This window comes from Erinaceus europaeus, chromosome 7, assembly GCF_950295315.1.
Source record: "Erinaceus europaeus chromosome 7, mEriEur2.1, whole genome shotgun sequence".
Taxonomy (NCBI): Eukaryota; Metazoa; Chordata; class Mammalia; order Eulipotyphla; family Erinaceidae; genus Erinaceus; species Erinaceus europaeus.
In genome coordinates, this window is record NC_080168.1 from 14,303,012 (window position 1) to 14,325,348 (window position 22,337).

The window sequence follows — 22,337 nt, forward strand, 5'->3', positions numbered from 1 at the left end:
ACTGCATCCCTTTGCCCATGAAGAGAAATGAGCAGAATATGTGGGTGAAATTAGCACACAGGAAAACAGCCAGCACACGCACAGGGCCTCCGTCTCTTGATGGCTTCTGCCACAGGCCAAAGTCCCAGGCCAAGGTCACAACTTCAAAAGTAGCCTCGAGCTGGACCCTCTCCATGGGAAGAGCTGGCAGCAACCACTGTCCCTGGGGTTGCTGGTGTCTGTTTAAGTTACAGACCGCTTCAGAGCCAGGTCCCATTTGATAGAGCTGCTCCCAAGGGAATCTGTGACACCCGTAAACGCAGTGAAGCTCTCTCTCTCTGGCTCCAGATGAAAATGGGTCCCCCCAGAATGGAACGGATGGGGGCAGGGCTGCTGGTCACTCTCGTTCTGGGAATGAACTGCTGGTCTTGTGCAGGTAGGAGCGACCCCTGGACTCAGTCCTGTCTGTGCGTCCTGTCTGTGCATCTGGTCTCACCGTCACTGTGTGCTCTGTGTCTAGGATTCCCGGTGTATGACTATGACCCAGCCTCCTTGCGGGATGCCCTGGGGGCCTCCGTGGCCAAAGTGAACTCCCAGTCACTGAGCCCCTTTCTCCTCCGCCCATTCCGGAGCTCCTTAAAGAGAGTAAGTCTACGGCCATGCTTAGCTCTGTTTTGTTTTTGTTTTTAATCCCTCCTTGTACTACTTTTTAATTTTTTTCCCCTCTTGTTATTCTCTTGTGGGTCCTTTTGCTTTATCAGTTTTAGGAGAGACCAGTTCAGCTTTTCTTTCAGAATGTATTCAGCAGAGAAAGGACTTAATCACTGCTCCCCTACTCCAGGTTCTCAAAGTGACTTTGGGTGCCTAAGTCTCTCCCTGGGCTCTTCCCTCTATCTCTGTCCCTCCTACCAGATGTGCACTTGTGCACAACCTGTTTTTTGTGTGTGTGTGTGTGTGTGTGTGTGCCCAAAGTCTCCAGGTCCCTCTGGAAAAGCTTCACCAAGAACTGCTCAATCTGGGCAGGGATAGATAGCATAATGATTATGCAGAAAGATTCTCATGCCTGAGGCTCCAAAGTCCCAGGTTCAATCCCCTATAACACCATAAACCAGAGCTGAGCAGTGCTCTGGTTAAAATAATAATAATAATAATAATAATAATAATAATAATAATAAGTAGGGAAAGAAGGAAGGAAGAAAGAAAGGAAGAAATAAATAAAATAAAATAAAATGGACTGCTCACTCACACAACAGGAAGTTTTCCAAGTTCTGCTCCCAATGCAGGCACTAAACTCTGAACTCTAAGTTAAAGACCTCTCCTCCTCTCCCTACCTTTCTTGGTCAGTTTGGGAGCAGCCTGCCTCCCACACGCCCTGGGAAGGAGGGGTAGATGAGTTGTCTCTTACTTCTGAGGACTCAGGCTGTGCTGGGTGAAGAAAGAGATGCAGAAATAGTATTCAGGAGAAAGGAGGCCCTAGACAGAAAGCTGTCTTCCTCCTTCAAGAGCCTCTGGGGGTTTCAACTTGGAAAGGGACTGTGTGTCAGAGGGTAAGGTGGAAGAAAGGAGCTTCTACAAGGTTAGAAGTCCAGGGATGAGAGCACCAAGCACCCAGGTTACAGGGGAGGCAGGGGTGGCCATGCTTGGCTAATCCCAGGTGACCATGCATATCTTTGTCTGTCCCTGGGTCCTCCCATCCCTGCTGGGCGCCGTCTCAGCTCACACTGGTTTCTGGAGAGGTTTTCACTCAAGACTTCTTGTGACTCTCTTTCTCTAGAAACTAGCTGTTTCTCCTTTCTAGGTCTCCTTTCCAGGATACTGATGGGATCACTCATGTTGTTCCCAAGTGTGTGTGTGTGTGTGTGTGTGTGTGTGTGTGTGTGTGTGTGTTGGGGTGGGGGGAGCACCAGCCCAGGAAGAGTTGTGTCCAGAGTGTGTTGGTGGGATGGGGCACTGCTGCACATGTTATGTGTGGCTGGTTCTGAGCCAAAGATAAAATTCCTTCTGGAAGAGTTCTGGGTGGAATAGAGAACCCCATCCTTCAATAGGGCTTCTCCTTAGAATTGGATGAGATCCATTGCTGGTGTGTGTGTGTGTGTGTGTGTGTGTGTGTGTGTGTGTACTGGGGGTGATTGCCATCTTCTGAGCCTAACTTCAGAGGTGTGGTTCAAGTTGAGGTGCACTGGAGAAGGTTAGCAGTTAGATGGATCAGGACACGGAGACAAGTTCTGGGAGTCTGGTCTGTGGAAATAACCTGCTAGGAGGTACAGACATCCAGAGCATATTTCAAACATGCCAGATGGCCGGATGGGGACCAGGCCAGGGCTCATCTTCTTACACCATCTGTTCATTCAAGATTTCTGTGGTCAAGGTTAGGAACCACTGGATTTCACCATGTGTGCCACTCTGCTGGCATAGACCTAAGTCCAGACCCTACGCCTCTGCAAATAAACATCTCTCTCTCTCTCTCTCTCTCTCTCTGTACCTTAGTAAATGCAAAGCTATCTCTTTCTGGGCTTCACTGTTCTTCTGTCTGAAAATTTGCCCATTTTTGCTATTCCTCAAACTTTTTTAGTCTTCCTTCCTTCCTTCTTTCCTTCTTTCCTTCCTTCCTTCCTCCCTCCCTCCCTCCCTCCCTCCCTCCCTTCCTCCCTCCCTCCCTCCCTCCCTCCCTCCCTTCTTTTCTTTCTTTCTTTTTGCCTCCAGGGTTATAATCTACTACTACTGGCAGTCATCCCCACCCATTTTAATCCATAAGACAGAAACAAATTGAGATGGGGGATAGAGAGGGAGAGAGACAGATAAACACCTGCAGACCTGCTTCACGGCTCATGAAGGATCCTTGCTGCAGGTGGGGAGCCGGGCTGGCACTCCGGTCCTTCTGCACAGTACCATGGGCGCCTAACCAGGTGCGCCACCTCCCCCCTCCCTTTTCTAGTTTTTCAAATTCATGGATCCACCCCTCTCCCATGCTCCTTGCACAGAGGCTGCATTTCTTCTCTCATTGGAAGGAAGGGTCTTTTCCTTTGATCTTTCCTGCTAATGTTTCTCTCCTTTTCGGGGGGAGTTCATGCTTTACTTTTATTGTGTTAGCCATGCCTTCTCACCCAGTGGATGACCTCCGTTATCCCAATTCTCTCCACACCAGTAGACAGGAGAATGACACTCACAGATAAAAGCCAAATCCTCAGGAGAGAGGCCAAGCAAGGAACGGGGCCACTGGTACAGAGGATACAAATAACTCTCAGTAGAAGCAGCGAAATGGAAAAATATTCAACCTCCTCATTCAAAATAACAAGAGCAGAGTTAAAATAAGAAGGTGAAAAGGAAGAACAACTTGGTTTTTAAGAAAGAAAGTTCAAACACTGCTAGAGTGAGAGTGTGAGCTGGTAATCTTTGGAAAGCAGTGTGGAAATATGTGTCAAGCATAATTATAAGCACATGAAACATGAACAATAACAATTACTTAGAACTTTAGACCCGGTAGTTTCACTTCTAGGAATATGTCCAAGGAAAATAAATGGTTTAGTGGGGAATGTGGATTTAGGGTGAAGGGTCAGGCCCTGCTCTTTTATCCCCGAGTTTGCTTAATGAGCCCAGTAGCAACACGGCTGCAGAGTACCCTACCCCAGCCCCGCAGGCTTAAACCCTGGGCTTAGTGCATGGTAATGTGTGCACTTAACCAGGTGTGCCAATGCCCTGACCGCCTTCTTTCTTCTCCTTCTCTTTCTTTCTCTCTCCCTTTCTTCTTCTTCTCCTTCTTCTCTTCCTACTGCTACTTCTGCATCTTCACCTCCTCTTCTTTCTCTTTTTATGCTCATCAGGCTTATCACTGGGGCTCAGTACCTGCACAATGAACCCACTGTTCCCAGAAGTAATTTTTTCTTCCTTTTCCCTCCTATTCATTCATTCATTCATTCATTCATTCATTCATTCATTCATTCATTCATTTATTTTGCCTCTAGGGTTATCACCGGAGCGTGGTGCCTGCATTATGAATGGATTGCTCCTGGTGGCCATTTTTTTTCTTCATTTAATTGGATAGGACATAGATAGACTGAGAGAGAAGGGGAAGATAGACATGAAGAGAAAAAGATAGATACTTGCAGACCTGTTTCACTGCTTGTGAAGCAATCCCCCTGCAGATGGGGAGTTGGGGACTCAAACAGGGATCCTTGTGTGGGTCTTTGCACTTAGTATTATGTGTGCTTAACCCAATGTGCCACTGCCCGATCTTCCCTTCCTTCTTTTTATTTGATAAGACAAAGAGAAATTGAGGGGTCAGGGGAGGTTCCTCTCCTCTCTCAATTTCTCTCTGTCCTACCTAATAATAATAAAAATAATAAATAATAATAAATTGAAAAAGTGGCCTCCAGGAGCAGTGGATTTGTAATGCCAGCACCGAGCTCCAGTGATAACCCTGGAGGAAACAACAACAGAAGAGCACAAATAAAAGAAGCAAGACGTTCTCATTATAAGAAGTCAAAAAAATCCAACAAGAAAGAGAAAATCAACAGTAAGGTCCGTTCTCCATCCCTCCGAGACACCCACCATGCACATGTGTGAGGATGGCTTTTTGGACATTTTTCTCTTCATGTGTGGGTGTAAAATACATATTTTTTTAAAAAGGGAAAACTGCACTCACATCATGACACTAATTGTAAGGCTCCACAATTTAACTGAGCAACAAAATTGGGCTTAGGGTTTCCTCCAGTTGACTCCTTACTGCTCTGAATTTAGTTTGTTCTACATTTTCAGACAAAAGTGGAAATTCACTGGCTGGAAGTGAGTTCACTTGAAGAAACAAAACTGTTAAGCTTTTCTTCATATTTTGGGAAGAGTGCTCCAAATTGCTTAAAGAAGCAAAAAGAAGCTTGTTCATAAAAACCAACCAACCAACCAAACAAACAAACAAAAACAACAACAAAACCCTGCACATTTTCATCTTTTTAATTAAACTTTTGTGTTGCCAGAATACTTTCAAAATTTCGGGGGTATTTTCTTTTCTTTTTAAATAGTTTATTTATTCATGAGAAAGAAGGAGAGAGAGAAAGAACCAGACATTACTCTGGTACATGTGCTACTGGGAATTGAACTTGGGACCTCATGGTTGAGAATACAGTACTTTATCCACTGTGCCACCTCCCAGACCACTCTTTTCTTTTCTTCTCTTTTCTTTTAGGAAAATGACACTGGCAAAAACCGATTCATATCACTGAGGGTGGTTTTGGTCTTGAAAATCCTGCAAACACAAAATCAATGAATATCAGACCATTCATCATTGCTCCTGGGAGCATCAGGACTAGGTTGCCACAATCTTCTGGTCATAGCATTTTTTTTTTTTTTTGCTTTGAGGGTTATTGCTGGGGCTTGGTGTCTGCACTACAAATCCACTGCTCCTGGCAGCCATCTTATTCCCACTGTTGTTGTTGGATAAGACAGAGAGAAATTGAGAAGGGAAGGAAAAACAGAGGGAGAGAGAAAGACACCTACAGATGCTTCACTACTTTCAAATTGACCCCGCTCCCCCCGCAGGTGGGGAACTGGGGACTCCAACTGGGATCCTTGTGCGTGTCCTTGCACTTCACATTGTGTGCTCTTAACCCTGTGTGCCACCACCCCCCCCCCATTTAATTCGTACTGTTGAGTCATTAACACTAACCTCACAGTCAGCAGCATTAACACTCATGCCTGACTCAAGCTCATTTAACACTTCATTTTGTTTGCTCTGTTACACACATCACAAGTTTTCTAGTATTTAAGACACTCCACAGCACTGAGCTCCAGGCCACTTTAAACAGCAAATTCACCACCAACAACAACAACAAAAAAGAAAGAAAGAAAGAAAGAAAGAAAGAAAGAAAGAAAGAAAGAAAGAAAGAAAGAAAGAAAGAGGCACCTGACATGAAACAGATCACAAAATGATACAAATCCTCAGAATGGGAGCAGAAGCCAGGAGAACCACAAGTTCCTGTGAGCCTGAGACATGAGCTGAAAAGGCGACTCATTTTTTTTTTTCTTTTTTGCTTCTTTGTGCATGTTTGTGATAAGTGAAGAAAGACCCTTCATGTTGGTTTAGAAGTAGAAGCACGGGAGTCGGGCTGTAGCGCAGTGGCTTAAGCGCAGGCCACGTGGCGCAAAGCGCAAGGACCAGTGTAAGGATCCCGGTTCAAGCCCCCAGCTTTCCACCTGCAGGGGCGTCACTTCACAGACAGTGAAGCAGGTCTGCAGGTGTCTGTCTTTCTCTCCCCCTCTCTGTCTCTCCCCACCTTTCTCCATTTCTCTCTGTCATATCCAACAACAACTATAAAAGGGCAACAAAAGGGAATAAATGAATAAATAAATATATTTTTTTAAAAAGTAGAAGCAAACTGTAACTGGCATTGCAGTTTGAATTGCTAGGCTTTTCCAGGAGTGAGGACACTAGTTCTGGCTCCTGAGTTTTTGTTTGTTTTGTTTTTGCCACCAGGGGTTGTCCTTGGGGCCCAGTGCCTGCACTACAAACCCCTGCTCCCGGTGGCCATATTTTTTTCCTTTCTATTTTTTATTTGACAGGACAGAGAGAAATTGAGAGGGCAGGGGGAAATAGGGAGAGGGAGAGAAAGATAGATACCACCCACAGCACTGCTTCATCTCCCATGAAGCTTTCCTCCTGTAGTTGGGGGGAGGGGCTTGAACCTGGGTCCTAGCACATGGTGCCTTGTGAACTGTCTCGTCCTCTGGCTCCTTTTTGTCACTAAAGTGCCGTACAGTTTTGCTCAGGGACTTCTTTCCCTGATGTTTGTTTTGTTTATTTACTTATTCCATTTGTATTTGCGATTAATAGTGGGCTCCAAGGTTGTAAGATTGTCGTGTATATAGTCCCACATCACACTCGCCACCAGAGCTCTGTGTCCCCACCCTCTCACCTCCCAAAGATGAGCACCATAGTTCTCACAAAGAAACTGTTTGCTTCTGTTTTTGGTTTTATTTTTCTTTTGCAAGTTCATGGAAATCAGATCTATAGATTCTACACATGAGTGAACCCATCTGGTAGTAGTGGCCTTTCATCTCTTTCCTTATCTCTCAAAGCATAATCACCTCCAGTTCCATCCATTTTATCCCAAAGGACACAATATCATCGTTTTGATTGCAGAGTAGTATTCCATGATTAATATCTTGTAACTTCTTTAGCCGGTCATCTGTCAATGGACATTTAGGCTGCTTCCAGTCTTTGACTATTATGATAACACAGTGCAGAGCCCTGGTCTTTGGAGTAGGAGTACTGAGTTGAGTGCCAATGCATTCTGTCATTTTTAATTTTTTTCCTAATTGTGTAGGGGAAACACCCCTTCGTTGTGAAACCCAGAGCCACACAAATGACTTTTTTTTTTTTTTTTAATCTTTGTGAAGGTTAATCTCATGGACGAGGGCAGCTTGAGCCTGGATCTAGAGTTCAGCGTTCGGGAGACCACGTGCAGGAAAGACTCGAGGGAGGATCCTGCCACCTGTAACTTCCAGAGGGGCTACCATGTGGTGAGTGTGGCGGGGCAGGCAGGTTCCAGAACCTTCCATGGGGAGCCCATATTTTCTTCAAGACTTGGAGCTGATCTGAATTCACATGGAGAATTTGACCCCTGGCTGGTCTCTGGACATATTGGGGGGCTTCTCTGATTATGTTCAAGCTGTGATCCCTGGTGGGGGCAGTGTGGCTCAGTGATTGAGAACTTAGCACTCTGCAGTTCACAGTTCTGAGTGTTTTAGATAATTATTTAATCTCTGTGCCACTGTCTCCTGTTCTTAAAGTGGAGGTGATGAGGGGCCAGGCACCTCTGGATAATCACACGTTACCATGCACAAGGACTTGGGTTCAAGGCCCAACTCCTCACCTACAGGGGGGATGTTTCATGAATGGTGAAACAAGTACTACAGGTTTTTCTCTGTATTTATCTATCTATCCATTTCCCTCTATCCTCTCAATTTCTCTGTCCTAGCAAATAAAACAAATGGTGCCAATAAAAATGAAAATAAGTGGGTCAGGTGCAGCGGGTTAAGTGCACATGGCGCCAAGTGCAAAACTGGTATAAGGATCCCGGTTTGAGCCCCCAGCTCCCTACCTGCAGGTGTGTGTGGGGGGGTCACTTCACAAGCGGTGAAGCAGGTCTGCAGATGTCTTCCCTATTCTCTGTCTCCCCCTCCTCTCTCGATTTCTCTCTCTCCTATCCAACAACAACAACATCAGTAACAACAATAATAACCACAACAACAATAAAATAACAACGGCAACAAAAAGGGGGGGGAAATAGCCTCCTGGAGCAGTGGACTGAGCCCCAGCAATAACCCTGGAGCCAAAAAATAAACAAAAAAAGAAAAATGAAAATAAAAGTAAAATGGAGGTGATGATTTCTGTTCTTCTTCTAGCGTTTGCCCTTCTTCCGCAGCCAGTCAACAGCGTCAGGTTGAGCCTGATGTAAAGTTTTGAGACCTCCTTTAATCTGGAGAGGTGGCAGTCGTTGACTATGTGGGTCATAGTCTGTCTGGAGCCGCAGGGGCAGTTCGGGTCGTCTCTGGCTCCCCAGCGATGGAACATAGCGGCGCACCGGCCATGGCCTGTTCGATAGCGATTGAGGAGGGCCCAATCATAACGTGCTAGGTCAAAGCCGGGTTGACGCTTGCAGGGGTCTGTGATGAGGTGTTTGTTCTTGACCTCAGCTGACTGCCAACTCTGTTTCCAAGAGACTGGAACAGAGAAGTTCAGTGTAGGCGTAGGGGACCAGATTGGATGACAAGACGTCAAGCGTTGGACAGGGTGGGCAAAGATCTCCACGTATATTGGCAGGTCCGGTCGAGCGTAGACATGGGAAATGAACTTAGATGATTTCTGTAAAGTAAAAGCACTGGGGCCTACAGAACACCAACTGTGTTATTTTTTTTAATAGAAAATGAGAGACAGAAAGAGAGGAAAAGACAGGGAGAAGGAGGAGAGACACCTGCAGCACCGTTCTCTCCTCATGAAACTTTTCCCTTGTAGTTGGGGACTAGGGACTTGAACCCAGGTCTCTGAGCATGGTAACATGTGTGTTCTACCAGATTCACCACCACCTGGATGCCCTGTGTTCCTAATGAGGACCATGATGTCCTGTAGTTGACTGTTGCACAAAGACTGTCTCCCACATTACCTGGGCTCCATGGGATCCGGACTGTGGCATGTCTGATTTTTTGCGTTGCTTCGGTGGCCAGAGTGTAACTCCATACTTGGTCAGTACCCATTGGCCAGAGTCCACATATCCAAAATTTCACTGTTTGAGGTGCTCTTTTTTTTTTTTTTTTTTTTTAAACCAGAGCATCTGCTCAGCTCTGGCTTAAGTGGTGCAGGGATTGAACCTGGGACTTTGAAGCCTCAGGCGTGAAGATCTCTTTGCATAACCATTATGCTATCTACTCCTGCCCAGGTGCTCATATTTTGGTAGTTAATTTGTCTAGTTTCCAGACTTTGATTATCTAAAGTCACATCTTAGTGACTTAAATTCTGAATAAAGGATCTTCTATTTGTCCTTGGTTCTGTTAACCATTTTGTGAGACTTTTCTCCAGTCACTCTATTTGACAAAAGACCCAAATTAGGGGCCATGGGTGTCTGTTTCTAAAGAAATCAGAGGAAGGAGGAAGGAGGAGGAGAAGATGAAGGAGAAGACGGAAAGGGGAGCTGGGTGATGGTGCACCTGGTTGAGCACACACGTTACGATGCTTAAGGATCAGGGTGCGAGCCCCTGGTCTCCACCTGCAGAGGAAAGCGTTACGAGTGTTGAAGCAGTGCTGCAGGAGCCTCTCTGTCACCCTCTTTCCTCTAGACTTCTGGTGGTCTCTGTCCAATAAATAAATAAAGATAATTTAAAAAATATTAAAGGAAAGAAAGAAAAGCGGACAGAGAGGGTGAGGGAGAGGGAGAAGGAGAAGAGGAAGAAGAAGAGGAAGCCGCAGCAGACAGCGAAGTCCTTTGGTGTCTCCCCGTTCTTTGGGCTCAGGAGGTGTCCGTCCATTCCAGGCTGTTTCCCCAGCGCTCACGAGGGGAAGGCTGGGCCCTCCAGGGACTGTGATGCATCAGGCACCAAGGAGCCACTGAACTAGTTCACAGGTTCCTGCTCAGGTCTTGCTACACTTTTATTTTAGAAAAATGAAACACTTTCAAGTTTCTTTTTTTAAAAAAATTATTTATGAATGATAGTGGGTTACAGGACTGTAAGATTAAAAATATATAGCTCCACACCACACCTACCACCACCAAAATGCTGTGTCCCCACCCTCCCACCTCCCAAAGATAACACGATAACCATCATAATTTCTCGCAGGTCTTAGAAACAGTTTGCTTTACTTGTGTCTGTTTTTTTGTTTTTTTGTTTGTTTGTTTGTTTGCAAGTCATAGTCCACATATACGTGAAACCATCTGGTAGTTGCCTTTTATCTCTGATTGACCTAAGCAACATCACCTCAGTTCCATCCATTTTGTCCCAAAGGGCACAATATCCTCTTTTTTTGGTTGCAGAGTACTATTCCATGGAGTAGATGTCTCTGACTCCTTTAGCCAGTTAGTTACCTGCAAACATCTAGGTTTCTTTTCTTTTCTTTTTTAACTTTCTGCTGCATCTTTTTTTTTTTTTTCCTTTTTTTTTTTTTTTATTAATTAACAAAACCATAGGGTAGGAGGGGTACAACTCCACACAATTCCCACCGCCCAATCTCCATATCCCACCCCCTCCCCCGATAGCTTTCCCGTTCTCTATCCCTCTGGGAGCATGGACCCAGGGTCATTGAGGGTTGCAGAAGGTAGAAGGTCTGGCTTCTGTAATGTGCTGCATCTTTTTATCCAAAGCCTATGTTGCCTGGTTCCCTGGCTGGGTCCCAGCTCTTTCTCTGAGCTGCTGGAAGCTCACCTGACAGTTCTCTTTCCTCTCCAGCCTGCAGCCCAGTGCAGAAGCACCGTGCAGGTATCCGCTGAACAGGTGCAGGATGTGTGGGTGCGCTGCCGCTGGTCCTTCAGCTCGGAGTCCAATAGCAGCGAAGAGGTAAAGCCAAGGTCTTGGGATGGATGGGGAGCACTGACAGCTGTGACATCTGGAGCATCACGCACGTGGGGGCAAGCACATCTCTGCATGCTCACCTGAACTCTCACTTTTATGTCAGTGAGAGAGAAATGGAGAACTGTTCCCTCCTGGCATATGGTGGTGTGGGTGGGTAGACTGAACATGCCTCTGGGGCTTCAGGCATACAGGTCTGGGGTGCAACCTCTGTACTGTCTCCACAGATCCCAACAAGATTTTTATGTAAGTTCTCATGGGCGGTGAGATAGAGCTCACCGGGATAGTGTGCTCACTGGGATAGTGAGCCAGGTTCAAGCCCAGCACCCACCACATTGAAGGAAGCTTTAGTGCTGTGGTTATTTACTCTCTTTCTCACTTTTAAACAAAGCAAAGCAAATGAATAAACAAAAACAGTAAAATAAGCTGTCAGTTTCCTTGTCATTAAAGGTTAGGGGATGGTAAAGAATTATGAGCCAATTAAAATGGAGAGAGAGAGAGAGAGAGAGAGAGAGAGAGAGCATAAATCTAGCTGCCACTCAAAGAGAGAGAGAGAGAGAGAGAGCATAAATCTAGCTGCTACTCAAATAGAGAGAGAGAGAGAGAGCATAAATCTAGCTGCCACTCAAAGAGAGAGAGAGAGCATAAATCTAGCTGCTACTCAAATAGAGAGAGAGAGAGCATAAATCTAGCTGCTACTCAAAGAGAGAGAGAGAGAGAGCATAAATCTAGCTGCTACTCAAATAGAGAGAGAGAGAGAGAGACAGAGAGAGAGAGCGCATAAATCTAGCTGCCACTCAAATAGTCTACAAGGTTAAGAAGGAGGGTCACCCACAGACTTAGCAATGTGTCTTCTCAGGACACCTCCACCACTTTGGGGCTCTTTCTTTCTTTTCTTTCCTTTTCAGTTTTATTTCTTCTGTTTCCTACTTTCAATAATGACTTATCTGTTCTCTATCTAAAATCACTCTGGTCTGTTGTCTTTTCATGTTTACAGTACAACCATTCATTGAAAATAGTGAACAGCTGTTCTCTGAATTTTTTGGTTCCATGTAGAAAATTGATTTTTGAACTTCCAGGAATTCCTTTACACCTCCAACTAGATTTATGCCTTTTGTTTCCTTCTGGAAGGGAAATGAACCGAGAGTGAAGAGTTCGTATGGCATAGCAGTGCCTGTTAGTCCTGCAGGGGTCAGGCCACCGTCAGGCCTGCCCTGCTGACACTTGGGGTGATGCCCTGCTGACACTTGGGGTGGTGTGTGAACCTGATGGGACACAGACCCTCTCGCTTGGGAGTGAATGCAGCAAGGCTTGGCTCAAGTCCCAGCCAAGAAAACCCAGACAGTCCAAAAGAAGAATCTCAAGGAAATATTGGATTAGTCATTTGGGGCTCAGCACAAGAAAAGGGGACAGATATTTAACTGGTATATTGTCTTCTGTTCCAGGAGACAGAGAGTGAGGCAGAAATATTCCAAATAATCCCCCAGCTGGGACCATTTCCTGGGTCCCATTCCTGGAAAGGACAGGGCACTGCTGGTCTTGTGGACAGTCCATCCTAGGGACCCAAAACCATGTCACCAAGCCTGTGTCATCTTTCTGCTCTCCTCCCCCTTCTCCCTCTTTCCCTCCCTGCTCTCACCTCCTCCCATCCCCTCTCTCTTCTTCCTTCTTCCCCACGTCTTTCGTTTTCACCATTTTCTTTCTAATACACTTGATAGGACAGAGAAAAGTCAAGAGGGGAGGGAGATAGAGAGGAGTGAGGAAGAGACACTTGCAGACCTGCTTCACCATTTTTCAAGTGTCCCCTTTGCAGATGGGGAGTGGAGGCCTGAATCTGGGTCTTTGGGCATGATAATATGTGCACTTAACTGGGTGTACCACCACCACCTGACCCCTCCCCCTTCTTTTCCACTTCTGCTCCCCTCCCTCCCTCTCTCCCCTTTATTTCCTCTCTTGCTCTCTCTCCAGACTTTTCCTCTTCATTAACTCCCTTTCTTCCTCTCCTCTTCCAAGTATTAACACTTTGTCCCCCTCTTGACAGACTGGGGGAGCCCCTCTCTCTATGCTGTGAACACTGAGGCTGTTTGCCCAGCACAGGCTCCTGAGGATGGAGGCTTGTATCTGGATGTCAGTGGCTTCATCATCATGTCCCCCCTTCATAACTCAACACCTGACAATCATTTAGTGCATAATGTGTCACCTCCTTTTGTTAACAATGCCTTGTAGGGTGTCTCCCAGCTAACAGTTGTGTTTTTTTTCAGTGTCTGTCTCTCCTTTTCCTCTCTTCCATGTGCTGATATGTGGATGCCTTTACTTAGAGGGTTTTTGCATATGCCTTGAGACCCTATAAATGGAGAAACAATTATCAGATTGGTAAGTGGAGATCTGATTTTTTAAAAATGTTTTATTGACAACTTCACATTAACCTTTGAGCAATTGCATTAACTATATGTTTTTCCTTTTTTGTTTGTTTTAAAAGATTAAACATTTTTGTATGTGTTGAATGAGACAGTGAGAAATTGAGAGAGAAGTGGGGGTGGACATGGAAGAAAGAGAGACACCTGCAGCATGCTTCACCACTTAGGAAGCTTCCCCCCTGCAGGTGGGGATCAAAGATTTGAACTCAGGTCCTTGCTCATTGTGACATGTCTACTCTACTGAGTGTGCCACCAGATGGCTCCCAAGATTTTTTTAATTGCCACCAGAGTTATTGCCAGGGTATGATGCCTGCATGTCTCCACTGCTACCAGTAGACATCTTCCTCCCCCCTGTAGAAAGAGGAGAGAAAGAGAGAGAGAGAGAGAGAGAGAGAGAGAGAGAGAGAAGGAGAGAGAGAGAGAGAGAAGGAGAGAGAGAGAGACCACAGTACTGCTCAGCTCTGGCATATGCATACAGCAGTGCCAGGAATGGAACCTGGGGCCTCAGTCATGCAAGTCCTGTGCTCTCCCTGTGGAGGTCTCTCTCTCTCTCTCCTCTTTTGTTCCTTTATTTAAATGAGACACATGATCATCCCACTGCCCCTTTGTAGGTATTCCTATTCGCCCTTTGAAGAGTCTGCAGGGGGTGGGGAGAGGGCTCTCCTTGGTCCCCTTTTTACCTGGCTTTATTTGATGTTGGACTGGGTTTGTCCCCCACAGTTCCAGCTCTTTTCTGCTGCAGCTACTGATCCACACTGCCTCCTCGCCGAAGGGGCACCATTGTCACATAGATAATAAGCCACAGAACATTCTGGAAGCCAGTATAAGGGGCTTTGCTTCCTAACCGTTGCTGTTTTACAGATCTGACCCCTGATAATTTCAGAAGGCAACAATTTTATGACCGGTCCCATGGTAAGTGCTCCTATTTCTCTCTCCTTAGACAGATGACAACAAACCCTTCTCTGATCCCTCCAGAGCCCCCCGAAGCCATTTCACTGTAGAGACCCTACACACACACACACACACACACACACACACACACACACACACATTCACACACACACACACACACACATACACACACACATTCACACACACACACACACACACACATTCACACACACACACTCACAGACACACTCACACACATACACACACACACATTCACACATACCACACACACTCACAGACACACTCACACAACACACACTCACAGACACACTCACACAACACACACTCACAGACACACTCACACAACACACACACACATACACACACACACACACACACACACACATACGTGTGCATGCAGAAATATATTCAGAGGAAAACTAAAAGAACAGCTTAAGCTTCCATTGCAAATCATTACAAAGGTAACCTTGGAATGGTTGGGCAATGGAACACCCAATTGAGAGCACATGTTACCATGCCTAAGGACCAGGGTTCAAGCCTCACTCCCCACTTGCAGGGGGAAGCTTCATAAGCAGTGAAGCAGTACTACAGGTCAGCCTATCTATCTATCAATATCTACCTATCTATCAATATCTATCTATCAATATCTATCTATCTATCTATCTATCTATCTATCTATCTATCTATCTATCTATCTTCTATCTCCCTCTTCCTCGTTTCTCCTCGTCTCTATTCAATAAATGAATGCATAAATAAAATGTTAAAAATTAAGTGAAAAGCAAGGACAGGAAACCCCAGACCAGGACTGGGAGTTAGCTCAGCTGGTAGAGTGTCCAAGTCCTGGGTTTGAGGCCCAGCACTGGGGGAGCTTCATGGATGGTGGGGCATTGCTGTGGTGTCTTTCTCCTATTTATCTCTTTCTTTTTCTGAATATAAAGAGCAAGAACCAGCTCACAGAGGGAGTCTGTCCAGTAGTGGTATTGTGCATGCTCTGGGTTCTGTCTCTGTATTAAAAAGTTCATTTAGGTTTAGGAGAGAGAGGGAAAGAGAGAGAGGGAGAGAGAAAGAGACGGGGGGGGGAGGGAGAGAAGCATCACAGTACTGCTCAGCTGTGGTGTACGCATACAGCCAGTACAGTTCACACATCACAGTGCTCAAGGGCCTAAGGTCAAGTCTCTCTGGTCCTCAGCTGCAGTGGGAGAAGCTTCATGAGTGGTGAAGCAGGTTGCTCTCTGTCTCTGTCTCTCTCCCTATTTCTTCCTTTCCTCTGCACTTCTTTCTGTCACTATTCAAAAAATGAATAAATAAAATAAAATAATTAAAAATAAATAAATCTCACTCAAAGGCACTGAACCTCACAAGACATCAAGAATGGTACAGGCTGTCTTCATTAGCTTTATCTCTGGCCCTGGGGGATTCTCTGGAAAGTGCAAACTCTCCCAATCTCTTTTTTTCTCTCCACTTACTCCTATACTTTGCTTTAAGAAATGAAATGAAGAGTTTTTTAATTTCCCACATTCAAATATTTTAAGCATTTTATTTATTTTAATGAGAAAGATGAAGAGGGGAGGGAGGGAGGGGGAAGGAGAGAGAGAGAGAGAGTCCAGAGCACTGCTCAGCCCTGGCTTGTGCTGGTGCTAGGGTTTGAACTTCGAACCTCAGAGCCTCAGGTATGAGAGGTAGCTCACTTGGTCAAGAACATGCTCCAGGCCCTGGAGGAGTAGCAGTCCCTGCCCTGTGGGCTCCCTGCAGTGACACTGTTCTCACTGGAGAGAAAGGAGCATAGGATTCAGCCAGGACAGCCTGAGCTCAGAGTGAGGAAGTCCAGGTGAGGAAGGAAGGGAAGCCGTCACTCTCCTGGGGAGTCTGGCTCTGTCTTTCTCACTGACTCAGAGTGTCTGAGTGCAAGCAGCTTTGGACCTGGAATGGCCTGACACAGCTTACAGGTTCCTTTCTACCTCCAGAGGCCATGAGAACCGTCCCTCTTCCTGGAAACAGGAATTTCCGGAGCCAGTGGTACAGAGGAGGAATAAATAGTGGTGAAGAATAAGACCTGAGGTGAGGTGACAGTTTAAAATGGGGGTCAGCTGGAAGGGAGGGGCTCACTGGTTGACCTGTGTGAGGTCCTGGGTTCAATTCCTGGCACCACATGGGAGCAACAAAGAGTGACTGTGAATGGTGGAGCCATGCTTCTCTCTCTCTCAAAATAAGACAAGGGCCAGATGGTGGGGCACTCAGTTGAACACACATTACCATACACAAGGACCCCTTCTCAAGCTCCCCATCCCCCACCTGCAGGGAAAGAAACTTCACTAGAAGTGGAGCAGTGCTGCAGCTGTCTCTCTTTCTCTCTCCCTCTTTCTCTCTCTCCCTTATATCTCAGTTTCTCTGTGTCTCTATTTAATAAATGTGTCTCTATTTAATAAAGTAATAAAATATTTTTAAAAAATAAAAATAAAAAAAAATTACTCTGGGAAGGTGGTCCAGTAGGTCAGAATGCCCACAAAGAGCCTGAGTTCAAAAAGTAAAGACCCAAAATGGATTAAAGGACTGAATTTTGGGGGCCAGGCAGTAGTGCAGTGAGTTAAGTGCACATGGCATGAAGTCCAAAGACCCGTGTAAGAATCCTGGTTTGAGCCCCAGCTCTCCACCTGCAAGGGGGTTGCTTCACAAGCAGTGAAACAGGTCTGCAGGTGTCTATCTTTCTCTCTCTCTCTGTCATCTCCTCCTCTCTCGATTTCTCTCTGTCCTATCCAACAACAATGACAACAATAACAACAATAATAACAACAGAGATAAACAACAAGGGCAACAAAAAGGAAAAAATAGCCTTCAGGAGCAGTGGATTCGTAGTGCAGGCACCAAGCCCCAGTGATAATAACCCGAGGCAAAAATAAATAAATAAATAAATAAATAAATAAATAAATAAATCAGGAAACTGAATTTCTTGAGGCAGATGCCTCAGAACTGCTACTTTCTTGCTTCTGCCAGTTCACACCCCCTCTCTACCTGCTCTCCCTACTTCCACATGTCTTTCTGTCTTCTCTTCAGTCTCCTTCTCCTTCTGTCCCTTCTGGCTCTTGAATTTTCTGTCCCTGAAGGTCAAGTCTCTCCACTCTCAGCAAAGGGACACACAGTGCAGAGAGCAGCCCTGTAGTCCGGTCGTGGCCCAGTCTTGGCGCCTTGACAATGGCCCAACCTCCCCCTTGCTTTCCTCTCTGTGGAGGTTCGTGAGCAATGGGGTCCAAGTGGAAGCCCACCTCCTCACCTCCCCCCACTGGTGGGCTTGTCCTTTTTCTTAAAATTTTTCTGTAGAAAGGCAACATAGATGAAAGATCAAAGACTGAATGAATGAATGAATGAATGAGTGAATGAATGTCTGAGTGGCTGAATAAATGAGTGTGCTTACCTGCAGTTCCCCATCCTTAGATGACCTCAGCTGCCTCTCTGTTGGAAAAATGGATTCTGCTCCCCCACCTGTACCAAGTGAGACTAGTATGAGCCCAGACCCTGGCTGCAGCCTTTCCCCAATGCCCCTGTAGCCCCTCTCTTTTGAAGACCCGAGTCCCCTCTTTGGGGTGCTTCTCCAGCCCCAGCAATGCCTGTCCTCCTTTCCCTTTGCTCATGGAGCTGGCTGCCTTGCAGAGCTGCTCGGTCTCCATCACCATCTTGAATTCCTCTTCTTGTTTTGTTTTTTTTTCTTTTAAAGATTTTATTTATTTATTTATGAGAAAGATAGGAGAGAGAGAAAGAGAGAAAGAACCAGACATCACTTTGGTACATGTGCTGCCAGGGATTGAACTCAGGACCTCATGCTTGAGAGTCCAATGCTTTATGCATTGGGCCACCTCCCGGACCACACATTTTCTTGTTTTTAATGGAAGTGACATTGCATTATGGCATTACATACATTACAGGTACACATTAAAAACCAACATGTGTGTAGGTTATCTGAAGTTTGCCAGTGTAAGTCCAATTATTTTAGGCTCCTTTTCCAGTAGTGCTGGGGCTCTGAGTCTTAGGCCTCTGTAGCAAGAATACAAACTGAGCACCACAGACTCTAATCTTTCCATTTTATTTCCTAACAGGAAAACATGCAGGAAGAAATAGAAATCCTGGCAAAGGGAGACTCTCCGTGAACTGTGCAAGTTTTCTTTTGACTGGTTCCAGCCACCAATAAATGTCCCAGTTTTTGCTCTTTCTTCTACTGCTTGATGAATTGTTTACAAATAGAATAGTCTGGGTCCTTGAGATGGTTTGGTAGGGAGAGTGCCTATTTTGCCATGCACATGACACAGATTCAAACAAGGACTCCACTCGGAGGGGGGAGGTTTAGTATTGTGGTATCTTTCCGTCTCTCTCTGTCTTTCCATCTCTGTATCTCTTTTTTCTATTTGAAAAGTATGACCTAAAGCAGTGAGGCTCTGATGATGAGAGAGAAAGGGAGAGAGAGAGAGAGAAAGAGATAGAGAGAGAGAGAGAGAGAGAGAGAGAGAGAGAGAGAGAGAGAAGTAAAGAAAATAGAAAAAAAAATCTACCCTTCACCTTATCTTGGACAGAATTGAAGGAATCATGTTAAGTGAGAAGCCAGAAATGCATATGGGATGGTCTCAGTCATAGACTTAAGTTGAGAAAGAAAAGAAGGGGGACACAAAGTAGAACTTGGGTTGGATTTGGTGTATTGCACCAAAGTAAAAGACTCTGGGAGGTGGGGGTGGGGGTGAGGGTGGGGGAATCAGGTCCTGGTGCAAGATGGTGGAGGAGGAGGACCTAGACTGGAGGTGACTGTGTTTTGCAGAAAACTGAGAAATTTTACACATGTACCCATAGTTGTACTTACTGTAAACCATTAACCCCCCAAGTTAAAAAAAAATCTACCCAATTTTCAGATGAGAAGTTAGTGGGGTTGGGGTGGGCTGGGCAGTGGCACACACAGTTAAGCACACATATTACCATGTGCAAGGACCTGGGTTCAAGCCCCAGCTTCCCACCTGTAGAAGGTTGGCTTCATGAGCAGTGAAACATTCCTTTTTTTTTTTTTTATTTAAGAAAGGATTAATTAACAAAACCATAGGGTAGGAGGGGTACAATTCCACACAATTCCCACCACCCAATCTCCATTTCCCACCCCCTCCCCTGATAGCTTTCCCATTCTCTATCCCTCTGGGAGCATGGACCCAGGGTCATTGTGGGTTGCAGAAGGTAGAAGGTCTGGCTTCTGTAATTGCTTCCCCACTGAACATGGGCGTTGACTGGTCGGTCCATACTCCCAGTCTGCCTCTCTCTTTTTAAGGTGTGTCTCTGGGGAAGCTGAGCTCCAGGACACATTGGTGGGGTCTTCAGTCCAGGGAAGCCTGGCCAGCATCCTGGTGGCATCTGGAACCTGGTGATTGAAAAGAGAGTTAACATACGAAGCCAAACAAATTGTTGAGCAATCATGGACCCAAAGCTTGGAATAGTGGAGAGGAAGTGTTAGGAAGATACTCACTGCAAACTCTAGTGTACTTCTGCTTTCAGGTATATATTTTGCAGTAGATTATGGATACGTGTGAATATAAGCTCTCTCTCATAGAAACTGGTGTATATCTAGGTTTTGGGACTTTGTTAGAAAGTGAACTACGTGAGATGAAATTAGAGTGTACTATAAAAGGAAAGGTCTCACCCGAGTAATGAAGCTGAAGGGTTGTCATTCCACACGTGAAGTCTCTAGACACAGTCTGAAGTGAAGCATGTTGAGGTGGCAATCGTTGCGTTGGTTAGGTTGTGATCGGCGGATGCAATATTATTTGATATGGATTGGGAGAGGCATACGGGAAAGTGGGCCCTATCCAAGGGCTCCAGGACTGGGGGAAGTAGGGGCTCTATAGTGGAGATGTGAGGTTCCTGCTGTCTTAGGGTTCAAAAAGACAATGGATAGTTAATGTTATCATCACATTATTTGGTAATTGGGTTAACTTTGAAAAGTCCCTTTGTTAGGGTTTGCTGTACAGTACCCAGTATCTTGTATCTAGCTGTGCTATTGGCAGTGAAACATTTCTACAGGACTCTTTTTCTCTCTCCTTTTCTATCTCCTCCCCTCTCAATTTCTTTTTGTTCTATTCAATAAAATATAAATAAATAAATAGATAGATAGATAGATAGATAAATAAATAAAGGAAAAAATGTCTGCCAGGAATAACACTGAGCTTAGTGGCAATAAATAGATAAACAAATGTCTTGGTGGAAGATGAACAGCTATGAACAAGCCTCTCTGTAAAAGTGTCTTCTTGCAACTTGCAACTTGCAGCTGAACAGTGGTGACCTCTCTCCATCGGCAGCTGTGAGGAGGGCTGTCCCATACCCAGTGACATAGAGGGTGGGGGTCCTGGGACTACACACAGCACCCAGCATGAACTGTGTTGCCTGTCCTTGCCCTATTTCCTGCTGCGATTGATAATTGCCCAGAGCTCAAATATTTACTGTTCTTCCTCTTCCCTTCTCTCTGGAATGTTTCAGGAGGCCACAGACCAGGTCACATGGGAGTGACCTGGGGAAGGTGCATGTTAGGGACGCAGCCCAGTCAGCCCTCATGGGATGGGTCAGGGGGTGCCTCGGATTTAGCACCTGCCAGCACCCTCACCCAGTGTGGGGCACCTTGGGAGAGAGGGAGGTGTGCCCATTTTTTGCTCTTTTCAGTCCTGGCCAGCAGTGACAGCAACTGGGTGTCCACCCTGAGGTTCTCTTCACATACATTTCACAGTCCCTGAGCAACCTTGGTGTGTGTGTGGCGGGGGGGTGTTAGTGCCTTAGCCAGAGAGGAAAAGGGGGTGATAATTCTCTAGAATGTTCTGTGCCTCAAAGGTGCTAAGCTCTGGCCTTCACAATGAAACTCAGATGCGGCTAGAAAAAAAGCTTACCCCAGAGTAGACGTGTGTGTCCCTGGGTTCAAGTCCAGAAGACCAGACTCTTCTTTTGTTTGCTCTTTTTTTTCTGCTCCCCTAGACTGTGGTGTCCCAGCAGTCACCAACCTGAGGAGGGAGGGTTGAGCTGAGGACACCCCCTGCCACTGAGCCATCCTGAGGACCCCCCTCCCAGCTTGAGAACAAAGCCTCACGGTAACAGAAAAACTCTCAGACTTCTGTAATTCACATACTTAAGGCAGGATGTTTATCCAAACCTTATAACCTTTCTTTAATTTATTTTAAAATTTGTATTAGTGCTTTAATAATGATTAACAATATTGTAAGATAACAGGGGTGTAATTCCATATAGTTCCCACCACCAGAGTTCTGTGTCCCATCCCCTCCATTGGAAGCTTCCTTATTCTTTATTCCTCTGAGAATATGGACCAAAATTCTTTATGGGATGCAGAAGATGGAAGATCTGGCTTCTGTAACTGCTTCTTCACTGAACATGTACATTGGAAGATGACTCCATACCCCCAGCCTGTTTCTCTCTTTTCATAGTGGGGTAGGGCTCTGGAGAGGGAAGGTGCTGGGACACATTGGTGAGGTCGTCTGCCCAGGGAAGTCAGGTTGGTGACATGGTAGCATCTGTAACTTGGTGACTGAAAGGCGGTAAGATATAAAGCAGAACAAATTGTCTAATAAATAGGGACCCAAAGAGAAAAGAGGGAAAGAGAGGGGAAAAGAAAGATAGACACCTGCAGACCTGCTTCACCACCTGTGAAGCAACTTCCCTGCATGTGGGGAGCCGGGGGCTCGAACCAGGATCCTTCTGCCAGTCCTTGCGCTTTGTGCCACCTGTGCTTAGCCTGCTGCGCTACCGCCCAACTCCCCAGACTTTATTATTTTAATATGAGAGAGAGACCAGTGCACTGCTCAGCACTGCCATAAGATGGTGCTGGGAATTGAAGCCAAGACCTCAGGCATGAAAGTCTGATGTTTTACCACTGCACATCTCTCTGGCTTTAAGCATTTATTTCACATTATATATTTATATAAAGGTAGAAAAAAATTGAAAGGAGAATGGGGGAGAAAG

General features: G+C 45.7%; 1 protein-coding gene across 2 annotated transcripts; it reads left to right on the forward strand.

Annotated features, from left to right (window-relative positions):
• The first annotated feature begins 211 nt into the window (after positions 1-211).
• SPP2 (secreted phosphoprotein 2) lies at positions 212-18,559 on the forward strand. Of its 2 annotated transcripts, XM_016186680.2 has the most exons (8): positions 216-415; positions 500-624; positions 7,369-7,491; positions 10,909-11,016; positions 13,347-13,401; positions 14,307-14,357; positions 16,322-16,415; positions 18,446-18,559. In XM_016186680.2, exons 1-7 carry the CDS (start codon positions 328-330, stop codon positions 16,405-16,407), a joined length of 636 nt encoding a protein of 211 aa, XP_016042166.1. In that variant the 5' UTR covers positions 216-327; the 3' UTR covers positions 16,408-16,415; positions 18,446-18,559. The 2 variants fall into 2 exon arrangements, with proteins under 2 accessions (XP_016042170.1, XP_016042166.1); XM_016186684.2 differs by lacking the exon at positions 10,909-11,016 and having other exon boundaries at positions 212-415.
• The last annotated feature ends 3,778 nt before the right edge of the window (positions 18,560-22,337 follow it).